The sequence below is a fragment of the Mastigoproctus giganteus genome, chromosome 10 (assembly GCF_048544385.1).
Source record: "Mastigoproctus giganteus isolate SK-2022 chromosome 10, ASM4854438v1, whole genome shotgun sequence".
Taxonomy (NCBI): domain Eukaryota; kingdom Metazoa; phylum Arthropoda; class Arachnida; order Uropygi; family Thelyphonidae; genus Mastigoproctus; species Mastigoproctus giganteus.
In genome coordinates, this window is record NC_143584.1 from 184,461,785 (window position 1) to 184,488,318 (window position 26,534).

Here is a 26,534-nt window from a genome sequence, read left to right on the forward strand (position 1 = left end):
GAAATTTCTTTTTTATGCTATATTAACAATGTAAGCTGTATTTTGATATTATTAATTATTAAAAATTGTCATTTTCCTGATATGCTGTTAATGACAGACATTTTTGTTCCTGTAAATTTACACTTCTAAATACAAGGGTTATCCCAAAAGTAATGCACACTGTGTGTGTGTGTGTGTGTGCGTGTGTGCGTGCGTGTGTGTGCGTGCGCGTGCGTGTGTGTGCGTGTACGCACACTTCACCCCATGCACCTGCACAACTGACATTTTTTTAGAATAATAATTTGAAGTTAACCTCAATATTATTATACATGAAACAGAATTGCTGCATTGAATGTTTGTGATGAGGCCTTTAAAAATGGGTGGTGATATTGCTTCAGGTCAGATTACAGTTTCAGATCAAAAATCTGATATCAAAATTGAAACTTTACATGGCAAAATGCCAACATAAATGTATGAATTGTTTGCAGGAAGTGTGTAGCTTGTCAACAGCAGATCATAGCATGATTTCATGTTGGTCTCAAAAGTTTCAAGGTCAGACCAGCAGTGAAGACAAGCAATGCTCAGGTAGACTAAGAACATCTGTGCACAACACATTGGCAGTCATTATTACCATCATTTTGGAGGAAGGCAGACGTAAGACCTGTGAAGAAATATCCAATGAATCTGGTATACTGAAATCATCTGTTCACTGAATTTTAATTGAGGTGTTACAAAATTAAAAGTTGCTGACCAGTGAGTCCCAACTTGCTATCAGATGAACAATGAGCAAAGTGTGAATAAATTGCATCACAGTTACTTATATGTTATCGACAAGAAGGTGAAGAGGTTTTAAAACACATTGTTGCCATTGATGAGACATGGTCACTCAACTTTTAACCTGACTGAAGTTTTTTTTAGCTCAGTGTTCAGTCTTTGCATTCAAGTTTGTTCAGTCTTTCAGCATCGGTCTTTGCCACACCCCTGTAAATGTTGCCAGCAACAATTATAGATCAGTCACTCGAGACTACTACGTATCATTTCCTCATCAAATTATGCCCAAAAATTCATCAGAAGTGACCACAGACATTGGAAGCTGGTGTGCTCATGTTCCATGATAATTCAAGTCCATATTACACAGTCTGTACAGCTTATTTTCTTATGAAAATAAGCTGTACAGACTGTGCTGATTGATATGAATCCTGAATCCTTGAGATTTTGATCTGTTCTCAAGTCTGAGGAACCATTGCATGGACAATGATTTCTGCCTTTAGAGGTGTTGAGTACAGCTTTGACCCAGTGCATCAGACAGCTTAACTTCAGTAGACAGTTAAATGGCATTCAGAAATTACCTGAACATTGGGAAACATCATAAAGTATGAAGGAGACTACATTGAAAGTTTTTAATTTAAATTATGTTATAAAATAAATTCATTTTAAATTAACTGCTTTTGTGTGTGACGTCTGGGATAACCTTCATAAAATGCTGGTAGACTTGCTGCAGTTTCTCTCCATGAACATGGCTGCCAAATGGCACACACATTAGAAAGTATGATTAGAGCTTCTTTTTTAATGTAGAACCAAAGCATTTGATTGTAGTCAGGATTAACCTCAGGGGCTCACATCTGGTGAGTATGAGCTTGGCACACCCAGGGTCCTGAGCTGGATATAATCATTCTTCTTTTTCTTGGTGACTCCTTTCTACTTTTGACTCTCCCCCCTCCCTCCCTCTCTCTCTCATGGTAACTCGGAAATTTTTTTTGTCTAGTGCAGCATAAGTCTCAGGCTTCCTTGCACCATATGGCTGCTAATAATAATAATAATAATAATTATTATTAGTAGTAGTAGTTCATGCCAACTCTGTGAATATCCATAAGACAGTCATTTGATGATAGGAAAGTGGTTAAAAGTATAAATGAATTTTACCTATTTCCTAAGTTGGAGTGACATTGAACTTCATCACAGTCAAATCCTGGTGATATACATTTCAAACTTTCAGTATGTTCTGCAAATTGAGATGTATCTGTTGTTATTGCCTGCAGGTTGTCTACCCAGTTTATCCTATTGTAAAGAGAGTGAAATCTCAGTTACAGTATTCAGTCAAGCCAGTGCCTTGACTGTCTTTTAATAGCTCACTTCACTGGACTGGCATGAAATTACCTTTTAACTGATAAAAATAAAAATTACTTTTCTTAGATGTAATATTTTAATTACTGTTGTAGTTAAAATATCAACTACTTGCATGTATGAGGTAGCCATTTCCTGAGACTAAATTTTGAAGAATTACCTGATCTTTTGAACCTATATAAGCATTACTAAATAGGCATCAAGGAGTTGATTGGTAACTCAACTTACATACTGTGTAACTGATATGAGGTTAATTCTTTTACAAGCTAATATTTATTAATAACTTAATTAGCTTGTCAGCTGTCAGTACTATTCTGATTACTCTCATTGAATTATGCTTGGGTTTTACTGTAAGTGGATGGTGGCTGCTACCGAAATATTCCTACACATTTTAAAAGTAGTTGATGCATAGCAGCTTGAAAGAAGTGTCTCTAAGATATCTATAGAAAAGGTGTGCTGCAGAAACTGAATTCTTTTGTGGTGAGAAATTAAACATATGTGAGAAAGGGATTGTTGATTAACATCCCTTTTGACAGCACTGACGATATTTACAAGTTTGCAGGATATTGTACCAAATATGCAAACAGTATTCTGTGGTAAAGAAGGCAGGATTTGTGCAGGTTAACATTGCTTAGAAATCAATAACAATCAAGCTAAAAAAACCTAGATTATTAGATACTGAGGACACGTCATGTGAAATATTTTTGCCAAGCAAAGTTAGAAATTAAACTTAATTGAAATAGAGAAATATGATCTCATCTATCAATCTGGGTATTGCTCTATTGACATGATCTCATGAACTTGCTATATAAATAAATATATTGCATGACCACTGGAACAAGGAAGACAAAAATAAAAATTTCAGATAGTTGACCTACTTATAATGAATTGAATAATATACACTAAATTAAAAAAAAAAAAAAACACTATTTTAATAATACAGTACCATTGTTAGAGAAAGTACCCTAACATAATTAGTACAATGTGGAGTAACCTTAAATATACCTTAGCTTAATGAGAAGTATAAGATTAGTCTCATGTTGAAATAACATTAAATTTTCTTTCAAAGAAAGGATGTAGGCTATTTCTGTCACCTTGTATCTGGTGACATTGTGTACATAGGCCTTCACCATGTTCACACAATTTGACAATATTGCAAATCTCAGATATGAAAAGAAAAGTATGTAAGGAAATTTATACTGAGAGGTAAAAAACAAAAAAACTTCCTTAATGACTTAATTCTTAGTATAGCCTTATAAAAGATTTAAGACAGAAGTTTAATCTTAAAATTTTAATTTGAAATGTACTTTAATTTGAACAAAATTACTTTTGATATCACACTAGCATATTTCAGAAAAGGATTTATTCAAAAAGTTTTACACATTGATTGAAGATAAACTTGAGCTGAAAACAAAAAAGAGTAATTGCCTTAATGTTACCACTCTTATTAACTACTTAATATTTTATAAGGTTTATTTATAATGTTTTTTTTTTTTCTCAGTTATTCCTTTATGCCTTTATTCTCACAGAACAAATTGACAGCTAGTGCAGTGGGATCCATTGTTGGGCTACAGTCTGCAGAAATTCAGCAAGTAGCTTCTGAGTTTGCTGAAAAGGTAAAATGTTTTGTTTGTTTTCATGCCTAAGGAAATGTGATATTCTGTATTATGATTACACCACTCTGCATGGTTTTTGATGTTCGTAAACTAATAGCTGTTTTTAACTCAGTTTTTATGCTGATTTCAGAAATGTTATTCATTTTTTCTATAACATACCAATTTTCACAAATCACTTAAGTTGATGTCATCAGTTGTATTAATAAATGTATTAAGTTAGGAGTAAATGCTGGGAATTTGTAAACTAAATCTTCACATGTTGGCAACACTCACTGCCTTCAGTCATTTGTTTCTTGACCTTGAGAGCTCCATACAACAGTGTTTATCAGTGTGAGCTGTTTATTTTTGAGCTTATTTTATCAAACTTGTGCTAAAAAGTGAGTAAAATGACTTCATGCAAGTGTTTGAACAATTCAGACTTATTCTTTATATTTGTGGAAGTTATGTAGTCCTCAGGCAAAGACAAGATATTACATAAATTGTAAAAAATGTTTATTATGTTTAAAATGTTTATATTTTGGAGTGAAAATTGGTGACCAAGAGAAACAATAGACTCTACATAAAGTTTGCTGAACTTGTGTTGAAGCATTGAAATTGTGGAAAAATGGTAAAGGGAAGGCTATGCCATTTGCAATTCCCATGATTTTGTGGGAGCCTACAAACCACTGTGATGACTGTTACTTTTGCTTAGTTAATGTAGAAGGATACAATGCAAAGAGTAAGAAGGGCATTCTGTTTATCATGATATTCCACGATAAACAGAATGCCCTTCTGTTTATCGTGGCATTAGACCAGTTCCACATGAAGATAACTTGCTGATTCCATCCCCCCCACTTATATTGGAGAATGTAGCATCAGAGAATGTCCTGAAAATGAAGTTTCTGAAGATGAAACTGTGAAGTCTACATGCCTGCAGACATTGAGTCCAGCCCTCAACTGTTTTCACAGCATGAACTCAGTGATCTGGTAAGAGATTTAAATTTACCAAAGAAATCTGCAGAACTGCTTGGTTCTAGACTTAAGTAAAAAAATCTTCTAGCAAATGGGACATTTTTCTCAGGGTACAGACACAAAGAATGAGAACTAGTTCCCTACTAATCTGAGGACGATTATATGGTGTTTTGCAGTAATATAAATGACTTAATGAACTATTTAGGAATTATTTACAATCCTGCATAGTGTAGACTTTTTATTGACTCATCAAAGAGGAATCTCAAAGGTGCATTGCTGCAGAATGGAAATAAATGAGTCAATTCCAGTAGCTCAATCTGTGCATTTGAAAGAAATATATGAAAACTTGAAGAAGTCATTGACAAATAATATTGACCATGTTCTTCATAATTATAATTATGAAGAACATGTTTGGTTGGCCTGTGCTGACTTTATAGCAATAGGCATGGTACTTGGACAGTAATCTGGCTACACAAAAATGCCTTGCTTTTTGTATGTGAGACAGTTAGGTTAAGAGTAAGTACTGAGGTAGCAAGGTCTAGCCAAAGAGGGGCAGTTTGTTGCCTAGATCAAAGAACATAGTTCATAAACCACTGATAGACCCCAAAACTGTCCTCCATTCAACTTTCACATCAAGTTTGTGAAAGCTTTACCTCAGGAAGGTCCCTGCTTCCGACTATCATTGTACTAAATTCCCATTGATCACCCAAGAGAAGCTAAAACAAAGTATTTTTGTTGGACCTCAAATTTGCAAACTGATATGGGACTGAGATTTTGAGGGAACTATGAATAAATCAGAAAAACAGACATGGATTAGCTTCAGGTCTATTGTTGAGAACTTCTTAGGGAACAACAAGGATCCAGACCACAAGAATTGTTTCGACAATAGTTGAAAATATGTTGGCAAACTTCAAGAAGCTGGGCTGCAACATTGAGGGTCAAGGTATATTTTTTACACTCCCACATTGACTACTTCTCAGAAAATGTAGGGAGTGTTAGTGAAGAACAGGGTGAGATGTTTCACCAGGACATTAAAGACATAGATGAGGCACCAGGGGAGGTAGAATGTCAACATGATGACTGACTATTGCTTGATGCTGCGAAGGGACTGTAAAGTAGAAGGATCTGCAAAAAAATCAAAGAAACAAAAATTTTACCCATCATAGATGTTTTTAAAATGAGAGCTGAGTGTTAAGTGGACTTTTTACCATACTGCCCTTTTTAATCGTATTTTAAACACGTATTTAAATATAAAAGTGTGGTAAAAGTAGCATTTTGTTATAATTTCAGTGCACAAATTCTGCAAAAATTAATAAAAACTTTTGAAAAATCAAATTTTCTTTCTTGATTTTTGAAGAAACCTTATGTAATGTGATGGAAACAAACAGAAGTCATTTTTGAAACCAGCATTAGAAAATGATTCAGAAACCACTTTTTCTGAGAAAACATCAGTGATTTTTTTTTAAAAATGCAGAGTGGTGAAATATCAGTAATTTCTCTTTCCAGTAATGTAGTTATATTTATTTTGCTAACGGATTCAAGAGTTTTTGTTCTTTCTTTTGCATATGTATTCAACTTTAAAACCCAGCTGTATTATTTAAAAGTTTGCTATTATAAAAATATGCTAATAAAGTCTATATTATTACAAGTTTTCACAAAATATCATTTACAGTATTAAATAAGATAATGGCATAATGTGTTTTGGAATTCTGCTGCTTATGAAAGAAATGCTTAGTTCTGCAAATTGCAGCATCTGGAGACTAGGAAACTGTGATGTGATCTGATTCAGGTGTATAAGGACTTGAATGGTTTGAGCAAGCTCAGTGCTGATGGGATTCTTCCTCTTGCTCAGATTATGAACTTTTGGACATAGATTCAAATTTAGGAAAGACTGTTTTTTTTTTTTTGTTTTTTTTTTTGGCTGATGCTATATAAGCTTGCTTTCTTGCATCATATACCTCTACTAATGTTAATCATACCAATTTTTTTAATTAAAAGTAAAAAATTTAAAAAATCATGAAGCTTATTTTTAATACTATTAATCTACTTTTTTGGAATTTTATTATTGTGAAGTTTCAATAGGCAAGATCAATTTGAGTTAATTCAAATCAGTTTGATTTGACTTAAAGTATCCACTCATTAATTACCTGCACTCCAATAATTTGCTAAGTATACTAATGAACTCAGATAATGTAGATAATAGAAAGCAGTAATTTGTTAAAAAAAAATGGAAATGAGGAAGGGTCTCTGCCTATTTTTTTATTTTTATTTTTTTTTCAGTGAGAGAATAATCAAAATTTTTATAACCAGGGTGGTCACAAGTCATGAGATACTTTCTATTCAATGTGTATGCAACAACACAGTTGAATATAAAATGACTGTGATAATATGGTAAATCATTAATTAAAATTTTATAATAATCCAACTTCATTATAGATATATAAAATCATTTATTATCAACAGATAAGATAAATTATAACAATCAGTAACAATGTATAAAATAAGCATGAGGTTCTAAAAAAAGAAATTAAAGTAGAAAAGTTTGTTGGAACTGGCAGTGTATTTGCTAAAGTTAGAAGTTTAAAAAAATGAGCATGTCTAAAATTCTTTTTTTTTTTTTTTTTGTACATCCTGTCACAAAGTTGTACATCAGGGTTAAGGCCAAAACAGCTAGCCAGCTTGATTGCATTTCTGATGAATGAAAGATTAAATCTGTTATGTCTGGAAAATTTAAACTGAAGGAATGGAATAACCCTAGTAGTCCTGAGTGGAATTCACCATCGAAGGAAGTCCCAAATGTTAGTCACTTTAGCCAGCGATCAGTGACTCCAAATAGTAAATAGTTTAATGTTGTTGAACAGTAACAGGCATGATTTCAGTTTGTTGGTAAACATGATGTTGAGGTGATAGGAAGTCCAATCTTGTGTTTAAGTATCTCATGAGAAAATATTCAGCTGACATGAAAAGTTCAAAGGCGGATTTTGAGATAAAAGACTAAATCATCTTTCCTTTTTAAAAAAATAAAGGAAGTGTAACAAAATATAGAGATATTTCTAAGTAGGATTCAGATTATGAAGCAAGGTCACATATTGCAAACCAAACATCTGTGAAGATCTTTATTCAATGAACTAAGAAAATAACTTTAGAATCCATGTGTATCCCCCAAAAAATTTAGTATGGTTTACAGGGGAAATTACTTTAAAAATGGATTCTAACTCATAGCAATGAAGAAGTTATTGAGGGAGCAAATGATAAGTCTTTAAGGGAATATAAAATATCTGTAAATATATAAACCAGAAGGTGAGTATAACCCAGGAAGTTTTTAATAATTTGTTGATCTGTGCACTCATGCTGATCATATTTTTTTGTAAAGGCAGAAAAATATGATCAGCGCGAGTGAGCTAAAGTTGGAATGAATTGATAGAAAAGACAGAGTTAATCAAGAACAACAAGGCTCAGGAGGCCTCCTCCTTGGAGGAGGCCTAAATTTATGTTTTGCAGGTCATGGATTTGTTAGATAAGATGAGGATGCAATCATAATAGTTCTGGAGTAGAAATGTCAGAGGACTGGCAGCCATTGAATTAAAGGTAATAGTGATATCAAGTGAAGATTCTCCTTTTCTGTAATGTCGCATAAATGGAGATAATGAGTTAAAGATTGTGAAGTCAAACATGCTGCGATGATATAGACAGTGGATGTTGGCACAATGTGGAGAGTCTTTGAACATGAGCATTGTGTCATTGCATCACAAGACGAGACCACATCTTGTAACATGATCACTCCCAGCCTCCAGATAGAAACTTTGAGGGATGAATGAAATTTCTTGTAAAATGATCATCTTTCCTTTTTTTACATTAGACATTAATTGACTTAGGGCATTTTTTTAAATGCTATAAATTATTAAATAGTGAATGATGAGAAGGCTGTTTTTGATAATCACAAAATGCTATTCACTTATTCTGGAAAACGAAAGATAAGTTGAGATTCTCCTTATGGAATGTTTTGTGCGAATTGGCACCACCTAGACATTTTTGGATTTAAAATAAAAGTAAAGGAAGGGCAGGAAGAATTGGAGGTAGATCGACCAGGGGAAGGAGGTCAGCAGGAATTTGGTGAGATCTTGGTTTAGGAAAATTAGTGATGAAATTGCCTTCCCTAAGCAGACGAGGGTTGCAAAACAGCAGGACACTGAATTTTGTTTGTAAAGGGAAGAGTTCTGAGTCAAAGCAGGTTGGTAGTTTTTACTTGAAAAAAGCGATCTGAGTGTTAGTAAAGATTCTATCAAGCCTGGTAGCACTCTTGTTAGTTGAGAATTAGCAGTTAGTTAGACCTAATGACTTATAAATCATTCACACAAATGAGACTGTCAGGTGGTTTTGTGGAGATTAATCAGGATTTGAGATCATCATACTGACCTAATAATGCTAGAGGAGTAGAAGTTGGCCACAACAAGAAAAACAGAATTAGTATGAATACGATATGAATAATGCTGCTAAGTATGTATGGTGCATGTACTACGAACAATAATTCTCATCACGGCGACATGGCCAGGAGTTTTACATTATATATGTGATTAAATTGGTAAAAATTAGTTACATGAGAAATTATGAGTTACACAAAATTAAACATGTAAAAATGAAATTATAATAATAAGAAAATATAAAGAGGAACTGAACGTCATAATCCAGTTTGGAGGAATTTATCCCAGTTCAACAGATGCAATCCACTCAAGGAGCATGTGATGGTATTTGTAGTTGGTAGCCATTTTCTGTAGGTTGACTCCAAGACGGAGCAGCACCTGAATTTTGGGGAGTGCCTGGGCAGGTAGGAACCGACTACACAGTTTCAACTGGTTGTATTTGAGTATTAGTGTGGAGTTTGACCTCAAGGATGGCAGAGGATTGTGCCACTGACAGAAATCCCAGATGTTTGAGATTTCTGTCACTTTATCACTCCTATGTACATTTTTAATGTAGTCATTAAATGCCTGCTGTCAATTAACCTCGGGAGCCTGGGTACATTTAACTGCTCAGCCATGTTAGTTGTTCTCAATTGAGAGGGCCGGCAATGCTTATTTGTGGCCCATTTCAGGGTCCAGTATTCACACGAGCATACCGGTTTTTGAAGTGAGGGCGACGCAGATGCCCAAATTTCAGCAGTATATAAAATAACCAGGTAAACAGTGGCTTGAAGATATCTGGTAGTGGTTGCGGCATCGTTGGAATGAAGCAAGTGTTGCTTCGCTCTCCAGTGTAGGGTGTTAAATCACTTCCAGAGGTATTCTGTGTGAACATTAAATTTCAGCTTCGGATCAAAATAGACACAGAGGTCCTTATGGCAGGTAACTACTGGGATGAGAGTACCCAAAACTGACGGTTGAATTACTGTTGGTTGCTGTTTCAATGAGTAAATCATTATTTCAGATTTTGAAGGGTTAAGGTTTAACTCAAACATCTTCAAGTAAGTTGAAAGAGCGGTCAAGTTCTCTGTGATTGAAGACGTAATTGCCATTGGGTTTGCAGATGGTGGAATTAAGGTAAGAAACTTTATATCATCGGCATATATTAGAGCATCATCACGGGGATGCATGAAAGGAATTAGAATGGCTGAGAAAAGAAGGCCAGACAGGATGCCACCTTGTGGGACTCCTGCATTGATTTTTCTTGTAAAGTGGGTCTTCTTCATTGTGAGGTGGACACTTATATTCCTCAATAAGGCAGTGAAGAAAGCTAGTAGGTCTCCATTAATCCTGAAGATGCAGATGACTGAGAAGGGCTGTGACATCTAGGCTGTCAAAAGCAGCTTCAATATCGGTGTACACAATAGCTAATTTGGATTTAGTTTCGAAGGCTTGAAGAATTGATGTCTGTACGGCCACAAGGTTTGTTATGGTGGATCTATTTGCGACTGTAAAATGGAACTGTTTCGGTTTCTGTGGCATCGGCTGTTTGTTTAATGCTGGAAGGAATACCTTTTCAAGAAGTTTGAGGAGGGTGGAAGAAGTTGAGATGGGTCTGAAATCTTTTAGGCTTGTTGGTGTTTTAACCTTAGGCAGTGGACTTAAGAGTATTCATTCCATTGAGCAGGGAAAACTCGTGTGGAAAGAACAGAGTTGTAGATTGAGAGCAATGCATCTAGAATGTAGAGGCTAAGGCAATTAATTATGAAATGAGGTATCTTATCTCGGCCTGTGGTACTAGATGGACATAGTGCGTTAATACACATATCAGTTGCTGGCTTGTGATGGAAATTATGGAAAGGTCATCAGTAGGAGCAAATCAAGAGTTTTCGAGAGGAATTTCAGCAGAAGCGGAATTGGCTTTGAATCTTGAAATGTAGTCCATCCGGTTATCTAAATCAAGATGTGAATTAATGAGACTGTGTCTGGATGAGTATGGTGCTTTTCCTTTAGACAAGGTAGCATTGGTGTATCTCTTTATTGCTGATGCCTTGAGTTGGTTGAAAACAGCTCTTGCTCTAGAGTATAGGATTCGATCTTAGGTTGTGCCAGAGATTTTCCGCTGCCTGTGAAGGTACTGCTTGTTGTGGAAACTGTGTGCTAGATCTTTGGTCCACCAAGCTCTAGTCCTTAGAGAAATGTGTAAGGTTTTGGCTGACGCATAGAGGGTGACTGTATTTATCCCTCTTGTGATTATATCAACTGCGAGGATTGGGTCACATCCATCAAGCACACGCCATGGAATAGACTGCGCTGCCTCGAGGCACTTTTTGGGATCCAGAAAAGTCAGAAAAAATATGATTTTCTTTTCTACAGTATTATAGCAATTGAAGCTGGGCATAGGCAGAACAAGAAGTAATGCAATTGGGTCGTGATCTGATTCGAAGGACGTTTCTGGTGGAATGTCGACTCTGCAAGTTCCAGTTAATCTCTTTTTAACTAGAGTCTGATACTCATAACTGGAGATGACAGAGTTAACACACAGAAAAGAACTAGCAAACAGTACTACCCATTAATTCTTAGGAGATATAATATTAAAATTAAAATTGGCAGAAAGAGTGTCAAGATCACTTTCAGGTGTGAATCACATCTCTGCAATTGTAGTTGTCTAACAAGCAGATCCACGACAGTGGAAATCTGTTCCAGATGCTCCTAACATTTTAGAAGAGGATGTTGGCCTTGCATATTTACTTGCATAGTATGTGTCCACATCCATGTACACATGGGATGTGGACACATACTAATGAAACTGACCTAGCAGGTCACAGTTAGTATAGATGTTGTCTTCTTGTGTGGTTTTCCGGCCCCATGGTGAACACAACTGTAACTTAGCTAGTAGTTAATACGGAGCAATATGGCCTTAGTTGCTAATGTTCCTAAAAACCAAATAACAAACAAACAAACAACAAGCTAGTAGTTAATAAATGACAAGACATTCTTACTAACTTACAGCAATGCAGTGTGGCTACTGGCAGCAACTAAAATGCTGATCTTCATACATTTAAGTGTCAGAATTAACAGATATCAGTAAACATTTGCAACTGAGCTGAAAGTGCAATACATGTGGAGAAGCCAAAATCCTGAGGTAATAATCACTGTATGTAAAAATTAATGACAAACGCATTACATATGGCAGCCATTAACAACTGATACCCTCTGAAAATATGTCTTTGTTTTTCTACCACATTTTGACAAATTTCAGTATTTAGAGTTGAATTAATTTTTGAAAACTCTGCAGTTGTTTTTAACATGCCAGCAGTCCTAGATTTATGACTCTAGGACTGTTGGCATGGAGTTATCTAACAGTTCTCCGTAGCCGAGTGGTCAGGAGTGGGAGTGCAGTAGCACGCGCTATTTCAGTAGTTCAAGCCCCTGACTACTAAATACGGTCGATCTGCCAACCCGCACTGGACCAGCATGACAGATTATGGTCCATTTCCTTCAACATGAATAATGGCTGCAGTTTACTTTTTTTTTTTTTTTTCTAACAGTTCTGAAGATTAATCTGGTGATCTCATCTGCCATCTTTTGACCCATATGTGGCACCCCTAGTGCTCTAAGAGGTTTTTAAGAAATCCTTCCAGTCATCGATGTGATTTGAACCCAGGCACTTCCAAGTGAATAACAAGGCAAAACTACTATATGGCCACTCAAGTCATTTAGCCTCACATAAACATGATCATTAATTATAGTATTATGCTGTGTTCTTGTGTTTTTGTTAACATATGAACTATATATTACATACTTCAAGTACTAAACATTTATTTTTCCACATATTTACCACCACTTTGTTTACATTTTCTCCACTGCTAAACTAGAGTCTGCATATCCATAAAATTTATTGTGAGGCTCCAAGAGTCATGTCTTGATTGCTGCAATGTTAGTATTGTCATCAGTGAGCTTTTTCCCACAAAGGCCATTCTTCATTGGGCCAAACAAGTGAAAATTTGATGGTGTAAAGTAAGAACTGTACAGATGTGACAGAACAGTCCACCATATTCTGCAATAGTCTCCCTTATAGGGATGACAGTATGAGGTCTGGCATTTTCATTCTGAAGGAGAAATTTTCTTTTCTGGCCTCACTCTTGCAGTTCTTCATAAACTTCTTCGTCTCCACATAGCATGCAGAATCAATTTTGTCCCTATTCCAGGAAATCCACAGGGTTAGCACCTATCTTTCAGTGGATGACTGTGATGAATTTCTTCTTTGTCACTAAAGCTAAAGCAGAAATTGAAGTCACAGCTATGTCTAAAACAACCATCACTGATATACCTGACCCACTGCCTAACTGTGCTCACATCGACTGTCATGTCCTCAAACTTTCTTGAAGTGCTAGTGAATCTAAATGGGTGCAACATTCTCTGTATTCAGGAACTCAGTAACATACTATTGCTGCTTCATATGTACATCAATGTCATCCTCCATTTTCACAGACTGCTGCAGCCCTGCTACCTGGCTGAAACTTGCAGGATACTGGCATTAATATTTAAATCTTCACCTCACATCATTACATTTTGTATGCAAAATCACACTCCATTAGTTTTGGAGCAGCTCTTGTTTTATGTAGAACAAAATGAATAACTGTAAAAACATTATACTCATATGTGACATACGCCTCTTGTGCTAGCTTATTAATTCAGTCTTACATTGTGGCTTTGAAAATACAACAACTGAATTATCACATATTTTTGTTAACAGCAAGCAAAGCTTGCAAGTGAAGAAAAAGGTGAAAGAGGTTTGGGTGGAGTCCAGCATCACAAGAGACTAGTGGCTTCCCTTAATAAAGAGTTTGCTGAAAAGACGCAGTCATTGCAACAGGTAAGTAATTTTCCTAATGACTGTGTTTATTTAATTCTTCAGTATACTGTGTTGCTTTTTTTATTTTATTTGTCTACTCTTTGAGATACCATAACCATTTTAGTCCATTAAAATATTTTCAACACAGTTCTGTTGTTTATAAAGTAAGTGAGAGGTACTCTTTCTGTGTGAAATTCAATTTATTCTTCTACATAGTATATAAAAAAGAATAAAATTGGATCACAGATGCTTCACAAGTGAATTGTTTTCTGTATGTCTTCACTCTAACAAAAATACAAGGAAAAAATAAAGGTGTATTTTACACAAGAAGACTAACTGCTAAAGACAGTAATGCTTATATTCTTTGTCACGATGATTAGTAGTAAACTCCTCTAACTTATGTGGCCATTGTAGAATATAAATAGAACATTTTTAAATAGAATTTTATGCAGGAAGAGTGCATCTCACATGTTTTATATAATTTTTTCCTGCCATACAAAAATTTTACAGGTGTATCAAAACTAAACTCCACAGTTTTTATATGAAGTATGTAATACAGTTACTGCCATCTCTTGATTCCAGGTCAAATTACCAATTCATTTTTATCATTTCATATTATTCATATTAATCAATTTTTAATTTAGTTACATTTATTTAGTTCACTATAACATGTGAAAAATCATACGCACAAACATAAATATTTTTAGTGATTTTAATTTATTTTTTCATTTTTTTAATCTTATTACATAGAAAACTAAAACACATTTATTGACTTTGAAAACACTAACTCCTTAGATTTTGGTGTCATATGACTTAATGAATGCTGTTACTGTATCTTAAACTTGTGTTATACCTCAAGGATAATTAATTAACGACATATAAAAAGCATGCAAAAAGCACTTTTTTTTTATTAGCTAGCAGCAGTTATATTTAGAAAATGTCATGACACAACCATGGTGATTAAATAAAAATAAGTATACATTGCTTAGTATCAAGGAAAAATAGTTAATTCACTTATTAAGAATGCTTAAACAAGCAGGTAGCTAAAATCAGTGATGTTTGAAGTACCAGAATTTGATATATATCTTTGCAGCTAGGATAAAACACAATAAAAGAGATACCTGGAAAAACACAATAAGTAAAATGCATAAATCAAATATTATTCTTTACAGTTTCATCACCCTCATGATGAGAGTGTTAGGACTGTCAACTTCTAAACAAACCAAACACTACCAAAGCCTGTTGCCACCCGTGCTTTTACATCATTAACTGATTAAACATTTTTCTTGCTTAGCTACACACTGTTTACATAAGGTTGACATGTTTCCATTTTTTTAATCAAAACTTTTACACACATAGCAACAGCAATAATCACATTACTATGAAGAGTTAGTTATATAACAACTCTTCACACAAATTTTGAACCTTTTGAGATTTAGGCCTCTGTTACAAATGTTTTTGGTCCTAGATGATTAAATCATTACTATAGGTCTTTCAACCTAGGTCAAAAAAGAAAATTTTTGATCTAAAAACTTCAAGTAAAGAATTTATGTAACTTGATTATACTATTACTGCAGATGCCTCAGTTTGTTTGTTACCAAGAGCTGGCAGTTTGCTATAAAATTCACTGTTCTCATTTTGTGAAGCAAATTTCTGAGTTGTATAGTAACAACAAGGATTACTTTTGCTACTTATGTTTGTGTTTTTAATTTTAAATAGTTTTCACACTGAAGAAGAGCTTAGAGGAGTTCTAGGAACTATATTTGCTTAATTTGGTTTCATGCTAGTATTAAATGTATCTACAGTAATTAATCTTAGCACAGAATAAATTTTTATTTTCTTATAACATAAGAACAAGTTTAGTTTTCCTTTTTTTTATTCATATGACAACCTTTGCAGTATCATTCAGGTCCTTTAACATTTCTTATTATTAATAATAGCTATTCTTTCAATAACTGATTCTTTTGAGAAAAAACAGAATAAAGGATAATAAGTTATATTCATGATTTCCTGCCCCCTCTCCTTTCAGTATTATCACAGTTAGTGAAAAACTGAAATATTTATAAATGCCAGTTATATATGCTTCTAATTTTGAGTAAATGTCAGATCCCTACGAACCACTAATGGAATAAAAATTTTAATGGCTATGAGCTTAAAAATTTTTTTTTTTATCTCACACACATGTATGTTGTAAAATTATTTACTAATGTTAACCACCTAAATTTCTTTCATATTCAGGCAGAAGTACAGCACTCTGAGTTGAAGTTAGTCTTCGAGAAGACACAGCAGCAACTGAAGGAAGTGAGTTTTTAATTTCTTAGAAGTTAAATGAATATCATAAGCAATGAGGCTGCAAAGATAATTTGATGCACTCTTTATAACAAAATTTTTTAGTTTGCATCTAAATTAAAACTTAATTACTAAATTTTTAAAAAAAGTAAGTTATTTATGGTGGTGAAACTTTTTTGTCTAGCAAAAGCTATAGCCACATATGTTTTCTTTCTCCTAGAGGTACCAATCCAGCTATCCTTTAAATTTGTCCATGCTGTTAAATATCAAAGAGGAGTACAAGATTTTATGTGAGAATACATGAGGTACCCTCTCCAAATATGAATTCCTATGCCACTTTAAGAAAATTATTGGTAGTTAAGAAAATTATTGAGTGACATGCTACCTCTCATTCATTCATTAACAGTGGGTGACAACAAACATTTCAAAAACATTAAATTCCAGTTTACAGTGTTACTTAGATTACTTAAAGTATTTCATCTTTGACAAACCAAAGAAATATGCACATTGTTTTTGGAATTTTTTTATTTTAATTCATACTCTGTCAGTTTTTTATAATAATCATTTCTAACAAGGATTAATAAAGGTGAGCTTTGTTAGGGGGTTAAAAAACTGTTTTCCTCCTCCTAGAAGTACTAATCAAGCTGGCATTTGAATTTCTCCAAACAATCAGCTTCAATTACCCATGCAGACAATTCATTGGCTAAAGGAAATTCTTACAGTTGAGTCTATAACTCATTCCCCTTAATTTTAATTTATATCTCCTGGTCCTAGCATCATTTCTTGTTGTTTACAGTAAATTGGACTGATATTATAGGAGACACTACAAATATGTTTACTTTATCTGACTTAACTGGTAAGATTTTATTTAAATAAATAAATATTCTGAAAATTTTGCCTTCATTCATTTTACTATCCGAACTCAGAGCCTTATAAACATCCATGAGTTCCTCTCCAAGGTACTTACTTATCAAGCTCTGCCAGCATATATTTCAATACTCTCCTCACTTGGATGCCCTTTTGTCATCTCGAGGGCATGTTGTCGGCTGTGGATCTTGTTAAGAAGCTCAGTGTCTTATTTTAGGTGTGTGGCCTCATAACTAAATACAGTGTTCCAAATTGAGTTTTACAATTGCCTTATATAGTGGAATTATAAATACCTTATCTCTATAAGCAGTTATTGTGTGAATCATCAATAGGATATCATTTATACCGGGTATTTCAAAATTGTACATAAAAAAAATATATGTAGGTGCATATTCTACATAAGGAGAAATAGTTCTTATAAACATGTGCCTCAAAAGTCTTTGTCTGAGATATTAAACAATACTCATAAATTAAAAAACCATGTAAAACAGCAGCAAAACATTTTTAAATTAAATTTGTCATAAAAAATAAAACTGTATAAAATTGGCTTGCTGTTCCTGTAGAACTATATTCACTGATGTGAATCACAAATTATTCTAGTTTAAAGTAAGCATTGTGGCAGAGTATGTGCTGGTGGTGTCAATTTGTCCGTTACCATGTTAATATGTCGTTTTATGTTCCATAAAATTTTTCTTGTTGTTTATAGTAAGGCATTTGTTGAACTGATATTATAAGAGACACTACAAATCTGTTTATTTTATCTGAGTTAACTGATAAGATTTTAATTTATGGTGAGGTATAAGAATTTTGTAGCTATTGTTTCAGCTATGCCAATCAATTTCTAACTCATAGATTATCAAATTGTAAAATGTTTGCTGCTTTGAGAGACGACTTAGAGAAACAGGTATGCTGAAACCATTTGAGTAAATGCTGGTAGAGGGAGATATCAAATAAGTGCAAACATTGAAGAGAAAATTGTATGAGTATCTCTTTCCAACAATTACCAGAAGGTTGCCAGGTCATATAAGTTTTTCTTCTGCATGTGTATGGACAATATTACGTGAACAGCAATTGTATCCATTTCAAAGTACATCTGTAGAAGAATTTTTGCCACAAGATATAAATAAATACATAAACAATGTTTAAATAGTCGGTGTTTCGTTTTACAATGTACACATGATCCTCAATTTCTCAGAATGTTCTGGTTACAGATGAATTGTGCTTTACAAGAAATAAAATTCCCACCTCTCAAACGCTCAAACCTGGGCTAAAGAAAACCTACATATTAAAGCGATAATACTGCGTCACTGGGAAACCAGAAAATAAAATATAAATGATTGAGTTAAACTTGTTTAATGACTAATTAGAACAAAAATAAAAATAAAAATATAAATATATTTTTTTTGTTCTAATTAGTCATTAAACGAGTTTAACGCAACCATTTATATTTCATTTTATTTCCTGCTTTCCCAGTGACGTAGTATTATCGTTTTAACATGAATCCTGGGTACTTAGGCCTTTTTTCAGACAAAACCTACACATGATGATCAATACTCATTATCAACATACTGTTTTCCTTAGTTTGGTGTAGTGTTCTTGAGGGATAATCTTGTTAGGCCTTATTTTTAACTACCAAGGTTTTCAGGAATAGAATACCTACATTATCTATGGAACAATTTGTGGGCACTGTTGGAATACTTACCCCTTGAAAATCAGCAGAGGATGTGATTCATGCATGATGTTACCATTGCACTTTTCCAAGTGGGCTGGTGCACCATAAGTTGACCATGGTAGACTAAACTGTACCACTGGAAAGACCAAATTCTCTCTCTCTCTCTCTCTCTCTCTCTCTCTCTCTCTCTGTCTCTCTCTCTCTCTCTCTCTCTCTCTCTCTCTCTCTCTCTTCAATAGTACAGTTTTGTCTCTCATAGTCAAGTTATGGAACTCCTCCCAAACCCAAAATTCCAGAGCCAAAGATGGATTTCAGTATTGAAATCTACCACTTAGGCAGTTTTATTTTGTTATTGGGATTGATTGGGGTTTAATTGCAGCAATTGCCCTTTTACATACCAATAAACTAATTAAAATAATTTAAGGAAAAATGTCCTTATTAAACCTTTCTTACAGGACCCTATGTTTTTCAAAAGGACAATGTGCCTCCTTTAAAAAAAGTTTGTTAGCTTAATTTAGGAAGAATAATGTAGCAGTAGACTGATCCAGATCTAAGATCAACAGAACCACTGTAGAACATATTAAAGATATATGAAAATTTATCCATGGCAGCTAACATCACTTGCCCAGTTAAAAACTATTTAGTGGAAGAATTATTTCCATTCATGTCATAAATTGCAGGAAAGTGTTCTGCAAAGACTCTATGCTATATTACATACTGAAGGTGGCCTTACAATATACTAAAAATGTATTAAAATATACTAGTTACATTGAGTTGGCTTTGCATTAACAATTCCTACCTAATAACCCCATCAGGCCACCTTTTGCCCGTAATATAATCCATACATGTCTATGCATGGAATTCCACAAGTTGTTGCAGGATAGTGCTACCCATACATTGCACAATGTGTCCATTAATGCCCACGCATGCTGGAGGATAAAATGTCCTTTCCAAGTGGGTTCCAAACATGCTCAGTTAGGTTGAGATTGGGCAGCCATTTTTTTTTTTATGCAGGATGGAGAATTTATTGACACATTCCTAAAACTAGTTAGCAGGCTGCTGGGCCTTGTGGCATGGTGTATTGTCTTGTTGATATATGAGAGACTTGTCTGGATACACTGTTGTAGTGAAGGGTCAGCAACAAATAGCCGCCGTAGCCTAGTGGTCAGGCGCGTGGGTGCATAAGTACACGTGCCTTGAGCGACCGGGGTTCAAGCCCGTGACTGCTGAATACGGTGCTGTTTCTTGTATTCTGTCTATCTTGTGAACTCCTCTGACCGTTTGGTCGTCCCGGAGTATAAACAGAAAAAAAAAAAAAAAAAAGAATTCTCCTCAAGCCTTTGGTTAATGGTGGTCAGAGGACCCAGAGTAATCCACGAAAACAGTCCTCAAACCATAACACCACACCTCCAGCCTGATGAACACCTACGGTGCATCCAGGTGCCTTGGCCTTGTTGCTTTCTCCAAATGTGGATATGCCCAGCAGAGTTGGAAACTGGGTTCATCAGACCAAGCAGCAGATTTTCATATGTTGGTGGTTCAGTATTTGGGCTGACATGCCCATGCAAGTCAGTTTTTTGTGGCTCTGCAGGTGAACTACGGCATGTGGACAGGTCGGGACATGGTACAAAAACACCTGATACTGAGCTCCGCTAATCAGTGTTACTCTTGTTCTTCAGGTGGGAAAGACAGCAAACTTAAGTGAGTTTGACAAAGGCCAAATTGTAATGGCCAGATGACTGGGTCAGAGCATATTCGAAATGGCAGGGCTGGTGGGGTGCTCGTGGTCAGCCATGGTTAGTACCTACTGAAAGTGGTTCAAGGAGGGAAACCGACGAACCACCGGCAAGGTGTTCGATGACCATGGCTCATTGATGCTCGAAGTGAGCCAAGGCTCTCCCAGATGGTACGTGACAACAGAAGAGCGACTGTGGCACAACTCACCAGTTTGGAATGCTGGTGACGGGAGTAATCTGTCACAACACACAGTACATAGAACCCTGCCGAAAATGGGGCTGCAGGCTGCTGTGAGTGCCCATGCTAACCATGCTTCACCAGTGACAGCGCCTACAATGGGCATGCGAGCATCGAAACTGGACCTTGAGTGATTGGAAGAAGGTCATCTGGTCTGATGTATCATGCTTCCTGTTGCACCATGTGGACAGCCGGGTACGTGTGCGCTGTTTACCTGGGGAAGTGATGGCGCCTAGATGCAACATAGGATGAAAACAAGCCAGTGGTGGTGGCGTCATGCTTTGGGTGATGTTCTGCTGGGATACCCTGGGTCCAGTCATCCATGTGCTGGGCACTCTGACGTCTGTCACCTACATAAACATCATTGCTGACCAGGTACATCCTTTCATGGCAACAGTCTTCCCTTCTGGTGGTGCTGTCTTTCATCAGGATAATGTGCCATGTCACACCACCCGGATTGTTTGAGACTGGTTCGCAGAACATGAAGAAGACTTCCAGGTATTGCTCTAGCCTCCAAATTCCCCAGACATCAATCCCATCGAGCATCTGTGGTTTGTGTTGGAACAGCAACTCCGATCTGTGGCATCTCAACCACAAACCTTACAGGAGTTAAAGGATCTGCTGGTTATGTGTTGGTACCAGATACCACAAGACACGTTTAGAAATCTTGTAGTGTCTTTGGCTGCACGTGGAGGACCAACATCATATTAGGTAGGTGGTCATAATGTTTTGGCTCATCAGTTTATAAGAGTTAATGTCTAATGCATAGTCCACACGGAATTGGGAGAGATCCCAGTGCTGCTTGACAAGAAACACTGTGCTGCATCACTGCTGTGTTCTGAGACAAGATAAAATGCTCATCTCAGGCATTTCCCACATGTGGCTTAATTTGTGACCTTTGTCACATTTGTGTTTGATCTCTGTTGAGCCAGTCACAGTAGATTCATGACACTGCAGAATGAGAATGCTTAGCCATGTTGACTGTTGCTGAGATACTGGCACCTACAAGTCTTGCCCCCACAATCATTCCACATTCGAATTTGGAAAGGTCACGATACTGACTCATCTTCCTCGCAGACACTCAAAAACTGATCACCGCATGTGCAAATACAATCGTATATCAGCCATTCCCAACTTTAAGCCATCACCAGTTTCATAGATCAGTCTATTCATACACAAGGGGGTGTTGTTAATGCAAAGCCAACTCAGTATATACTATATTATATGTATTTTGGTAATATTATACAATATACAAAATATAAAATTCAGGGGTGTATTAGACTAAATATGGGATTTTGAAAATTTTCCATATTTTAGGTTAACTACCAGGAAGTTTGTATTTTGATGCTAGACATTCTATTCTCTAACATATTTTTAATGTTTCCTTCCAGTTACAAGAACAGTATATCAAAATGGCAGAGGAGATTAAAATGGTAGAAGAAGCTGAAGTAGGAGAAAGTAAAAGGTCTGATTCTTTGATACTATTGCATTTAATATTCCATTTTTTCCAGGCTAATTGTGTGTGAAATATTTTAACTTATTCTTGCATGTAATTCAGTTGTTCAGAAATTTAAAAAGGCATTAACATGTGCATTGATGATTTTGGTTTAGTCTTCCTGCTAAATTGTTACAGAAGGATTTTCACTTTTTATTATCATTTACCATCATTAACCACCCTGCCAACCTTTGTATCATCTGCAAACTTAGACATTAAGCCTGATATACCTTCATCACTATCATTAATAAATATAAAAAACAACAATGGGCTTAGCACCAAGCCCTGGGGAACTCCACTGATAATATTAGTCCACAAAGAGCAGTGTCCATTAATAGCAACTCTCTGTCTTCTCCTACTCAACCATCCCTTTATCCATAGCAGTAACTTTCCCTTAATGCCACACTGCTCAATTTGTATATCAGTCTGTTATGTGCAACAGTATCAGAAGCTTTCCTGAAATCCAAGTATATGGTATTAATATTATTTTTTGCATCCAGTACCTTTGTCGCTGCTTCATAGTATCCAGTCAGATTGGTCAGACAAGATTTTTCCTTGACAATCCGATGCTGTGACTGAAGTATAACTGCACTACTCTTCAGATGGTCCTACATTACTTCTCTAACCAGTGATTCCATTATTTTTCCTGGAACAGTAAGCTGACAGATCTGTAATTATTCATGTAAATCTTTGATCCCCCTTTGTGAATTGGGGATGAATTCACACTTCTCCAATTAATGGGGACTTCCCCTGAATCCAAGGATGCTCTCATAATTATGGTTAAGGGCTTACTTCCTTTTTTACTTATGGCTTACTTCCTTTGCTGCTCTTTTCCTTAATATAATTGAATAGATTCAATTTAAACAATATTACATTTTTTATTATTATAAGATTGGTCATTATTTTGTATGATTACAGAGAGAACCATAAGTATTGAGAATACACAGCGCAAAAACATGGCACATGTAAACAGAAAAGTCCAGCAAAACCACATCAAAGTATTGCAAAAATTGTTTAATTTTAAAAATTAGATGCAAGATGAGCTTGTAGGTTTATTTCTTAAACTTCCACATAGATTTTATTTCAGAAATTATTGGTTCCATCATTGAGGAACAGAGTGGACAATTTCACCACAAAATAAAAGAGATGAAGAAGAGGATACTAGAGAGGGTGGAATGTAAACATGATATTAAATTATTGTTCTTCTTTAAAAAAGAAGATACATTTGGCAAAATGCATAAAAGAAAATCCACAAAATGTTCAAGACCAAAAGATCTAGAATTTATTCCAAGTTATCTGGTCATTCTGCTCAAATTTTCACAAAGGTGAAAAATGACCTTCTGTTTTCTTCTTTTGAGTTGTCATTTTTATCATAAAAAATTTACATTGTTATTTGGATAAATTAAATAAAATTTGCAAAATCCTTTAAAAAGTTTTTTCTTTATCACAATTTGTGGAAAATCCTTATGTAATAAAATGAGGATGTCAATTTTGAAACAAATATAGCAAACTTAGGGACTATAGAATATAAACCCCATGCTGCAGGTTTCAGTTTTGCTGGCTTTTTTTTATGTGAACCCCAAACACGAGAGGTATTAGAACCTATAGTACTTAGTACCGTGCTTGGGTTGGAGGTTGAAAAGACGAAAGAAGATATTTGTTGACATTGGACTTGAACTTCTGTAGATTGTAATTTTCAGGAAATACATATGAAGGAAGGTTGTTCCAGAAAACAGCAGTTGAATGAATAAATGAGGAAGATGAAAAGTTGGTTCTGTGGGTTTGAAGTTGGACAGTAAATGGATGTTGGCTGGTGGCGGCACGTGTTCGGACTGTTTTGAAAGAGAGAGCAGGAATTATAGAAGCCAATTCAGAAGAACAGTGCCCATGGAAGTATCTGTAGAAGAGGCATGCAGCAGAAACAGTACGTCTATAAGAAAGCGAGTGGAGAGACTCTGTTAGAGATGAATCATTAATTAACCTAACTGCCCTCTTCTGAATGGAATCAAGAAGCCTGAGAGAGATTTTGGGTGCACCACCCCAGATGTGGGAACAATATTCCATAGCAGGGCGGATTTGCGATTTATACAGAGTGAGCAGCTGTTTGGAAGAAAAGTAACGCCGAGAGTGAAAGAGAAAACCAAGTTTTTTAGATGCAGAGGAAGCAATATTTGTAATGTGCTTGTGCCAAGAGAGATTAGAAGTCAGGGTAATCCCCAAAAGAGATATATCATTTTGCCTAGAAATCGGAGTGTCACTAAAGATAAGCATAGGAGCAGAAGAATCCTTTTTGCGAGATATAAGACAAGACTGAGTTTTAGAAAGGTTGAAATAAACTAAGTTGTCTTTGCCCCACTGGAGAATTACCTGAAGATCGGCATTTAAGGAATTGGTAGCAGATTTTCGAGAAATTGAAGCTGATTGAGCAGGACAAGGTTTCTCAAAATGGAAAGTGGAATGCAAGGTGCTATCATCGGCAAAACTATGGATAGGATTTCCAGTCAATGGAAGAAGGTCATTAATATACAAGAGAAAAAGAGTGGGGGAAAGAACTGAACCTTGGGGGACACCGGCATTAGTGGAGAAGTTAAAGACAGAGAGCCATCTACCATCACCCTTAGTGAGCGATCAGAGAGAAAAACTGGATAACCAATTACTAAAAACAGTTGGCAAACCATAAGATGAAAACTTGTTTAGAAGACCTTTATGCCAAACACGATCAAAAGCCTTTGAGATGTCAAGAGCAACTGCTTGTGTTTCACCGAACCTTTCCATTGAATTAGTCCATAAATGGGTAACATAAGCCAGAATATCACCAGTGGATCGACACTGACGGAATCCATACTGGCGATCATTGATCAGACGGAAGGTTTCTAGGTAGTTTAACAGTTGGCGGTTAATTGATTTCTCCATTACTTTAGAAAGAGTAGAAGTAATTGCAATGGGATGATAATTGGATGGGAGGGATTTGTCACCCTTTTTAGGAACTGGCTGGATATGAGCAAATTTCCAAGCAGAAGGAAAAACACCTTTGGAATAAGAAAGGGAAAAAAGGCGGCAAAGAATAGGAGTAAGTTCAGGAGCACAGGTTTTGAGAACAAGTGGAGAAATACCATCAAGACCTGGAGCTTTCTTAGCATCAAGATTCATCAAAATCCTTCTGATATCCTTTTGACGGAAGACCACGAGGCATTGAATGGAGCGTGTTGGGAATGGTGGGAGGTGTTTTACCAAGAACATTAATACATGAGCTGGAAGAAAAATGGGATGCTAGCAGGTCAGCTTTATCCTTGGCTGAAGTGACAACAGAACCATCTGGTTTGGACAGAGGTGGGAGCAGAGATGGGCAAAACTTGCGGCCAATAGCTTTGGCAAGAGACCAGAATGCTTGGCTACCATTAGTGCAGGAAGCAAGTTTTCTACTCTTAGCCTGTTCAAACTCTAGTTTGGACTGATTAATAACTGCTTTACAATTGTTGTGAGCTTTAGTGTAGGCAGAAAATGAAACTGAAGAATTAGAAACAAGCCAATTACGATATGCACCATCCTTCTCTTGAACAGCCTTAGCACATTTATTGGAAAACCAAGATTTAGATAAAGGACAAGATTTTAAAGTGGAGTGTGAGATAAAGGATTCCATTCCTGCAAGAATAATTTCACTGACACGATCTGAGCAAACGTTGACATCAGAAGTTTTGAAACAGTAATCCGACCAAGGAAAAGAAGTCTCGCAGGTCATCCCATTTTGCATTCTTGTAATGTACAGACAACACGAGGTTGGGAATAGCCATGAGATAAAGGTTCCATTGGAGAAGAGACAATCACCAAGTTGTGATCTGAAGTGCCTAAAGGACCTCTCACTTCGACCGTGTACTTAGGATTGTTTGTGAGAAAAAGATCAAGCGTACTGCCTGTATAATTAGGATTGTCCGGTATTCTTGTAGGTAAATGAACAATCTGTGCAAGGTCATTAGTAATTGCAAAAGCCTCAGCATCTCGACCAGCTGGGTCGGTGTGACTAGAAAACGGAAGCCAGCTGGAGTTGTGAACATTAAAATCACCAAGGAAAATTACCTCACTGTTAGGAAAGTTGGACTGGAGAAAGTCAAGTTTCAAAGAGCTCCAAGTGATTAGTGGAGTTGGGAGAATGGTAGAGACAAGAGATGAATTTGACACAATGAGGTAGAGAGATTTTAAGCCAGAGAAGATCAAAGAGAGGAGATTCCAAATTGCCAAGTCTCTGACAGGGAATATTAGAATGGACATATGCACAAGTACCACCTTTGAGGTGAAAGGAATCATACAGCGA

General features: G+C 35.8%; 1 protein-coding gene across 2 annotated transcripts in view; it reads left to right on the plus strand.

Moving 5' to 3' along the window:
- fidipidine (coiled-coil domain-containing protein 93) overlaps window positions 1–26,534 on the plus strand; it is a 167,128-nt gene that overhangs the window by 93,458 nt on the left and 47,136 nt on the right. For both annotated transcript variants that reach the window (XM_090382322.1, XM_090382323.1), the window contains 4 exons: window positions 3,633–3,719; window positions 13,830–13,949; window positions 16,167–16,229; window positions 22,122–22,195. In XM_090382322.1, the coding sequence (XP_090238448.1) occupies window positions 3,633–3,719; window positions 13,830–13,949; window positions 16,167–16,229; window positions 22,122–22,195 (344 nt within the window). The remainder of the gene's footprint in view (window positions 1–3,632; window positions 3,720–13,829; window positions 13,950–16,166; window positions 16,230–22,121; window positions 22,196–26,534) is intronic.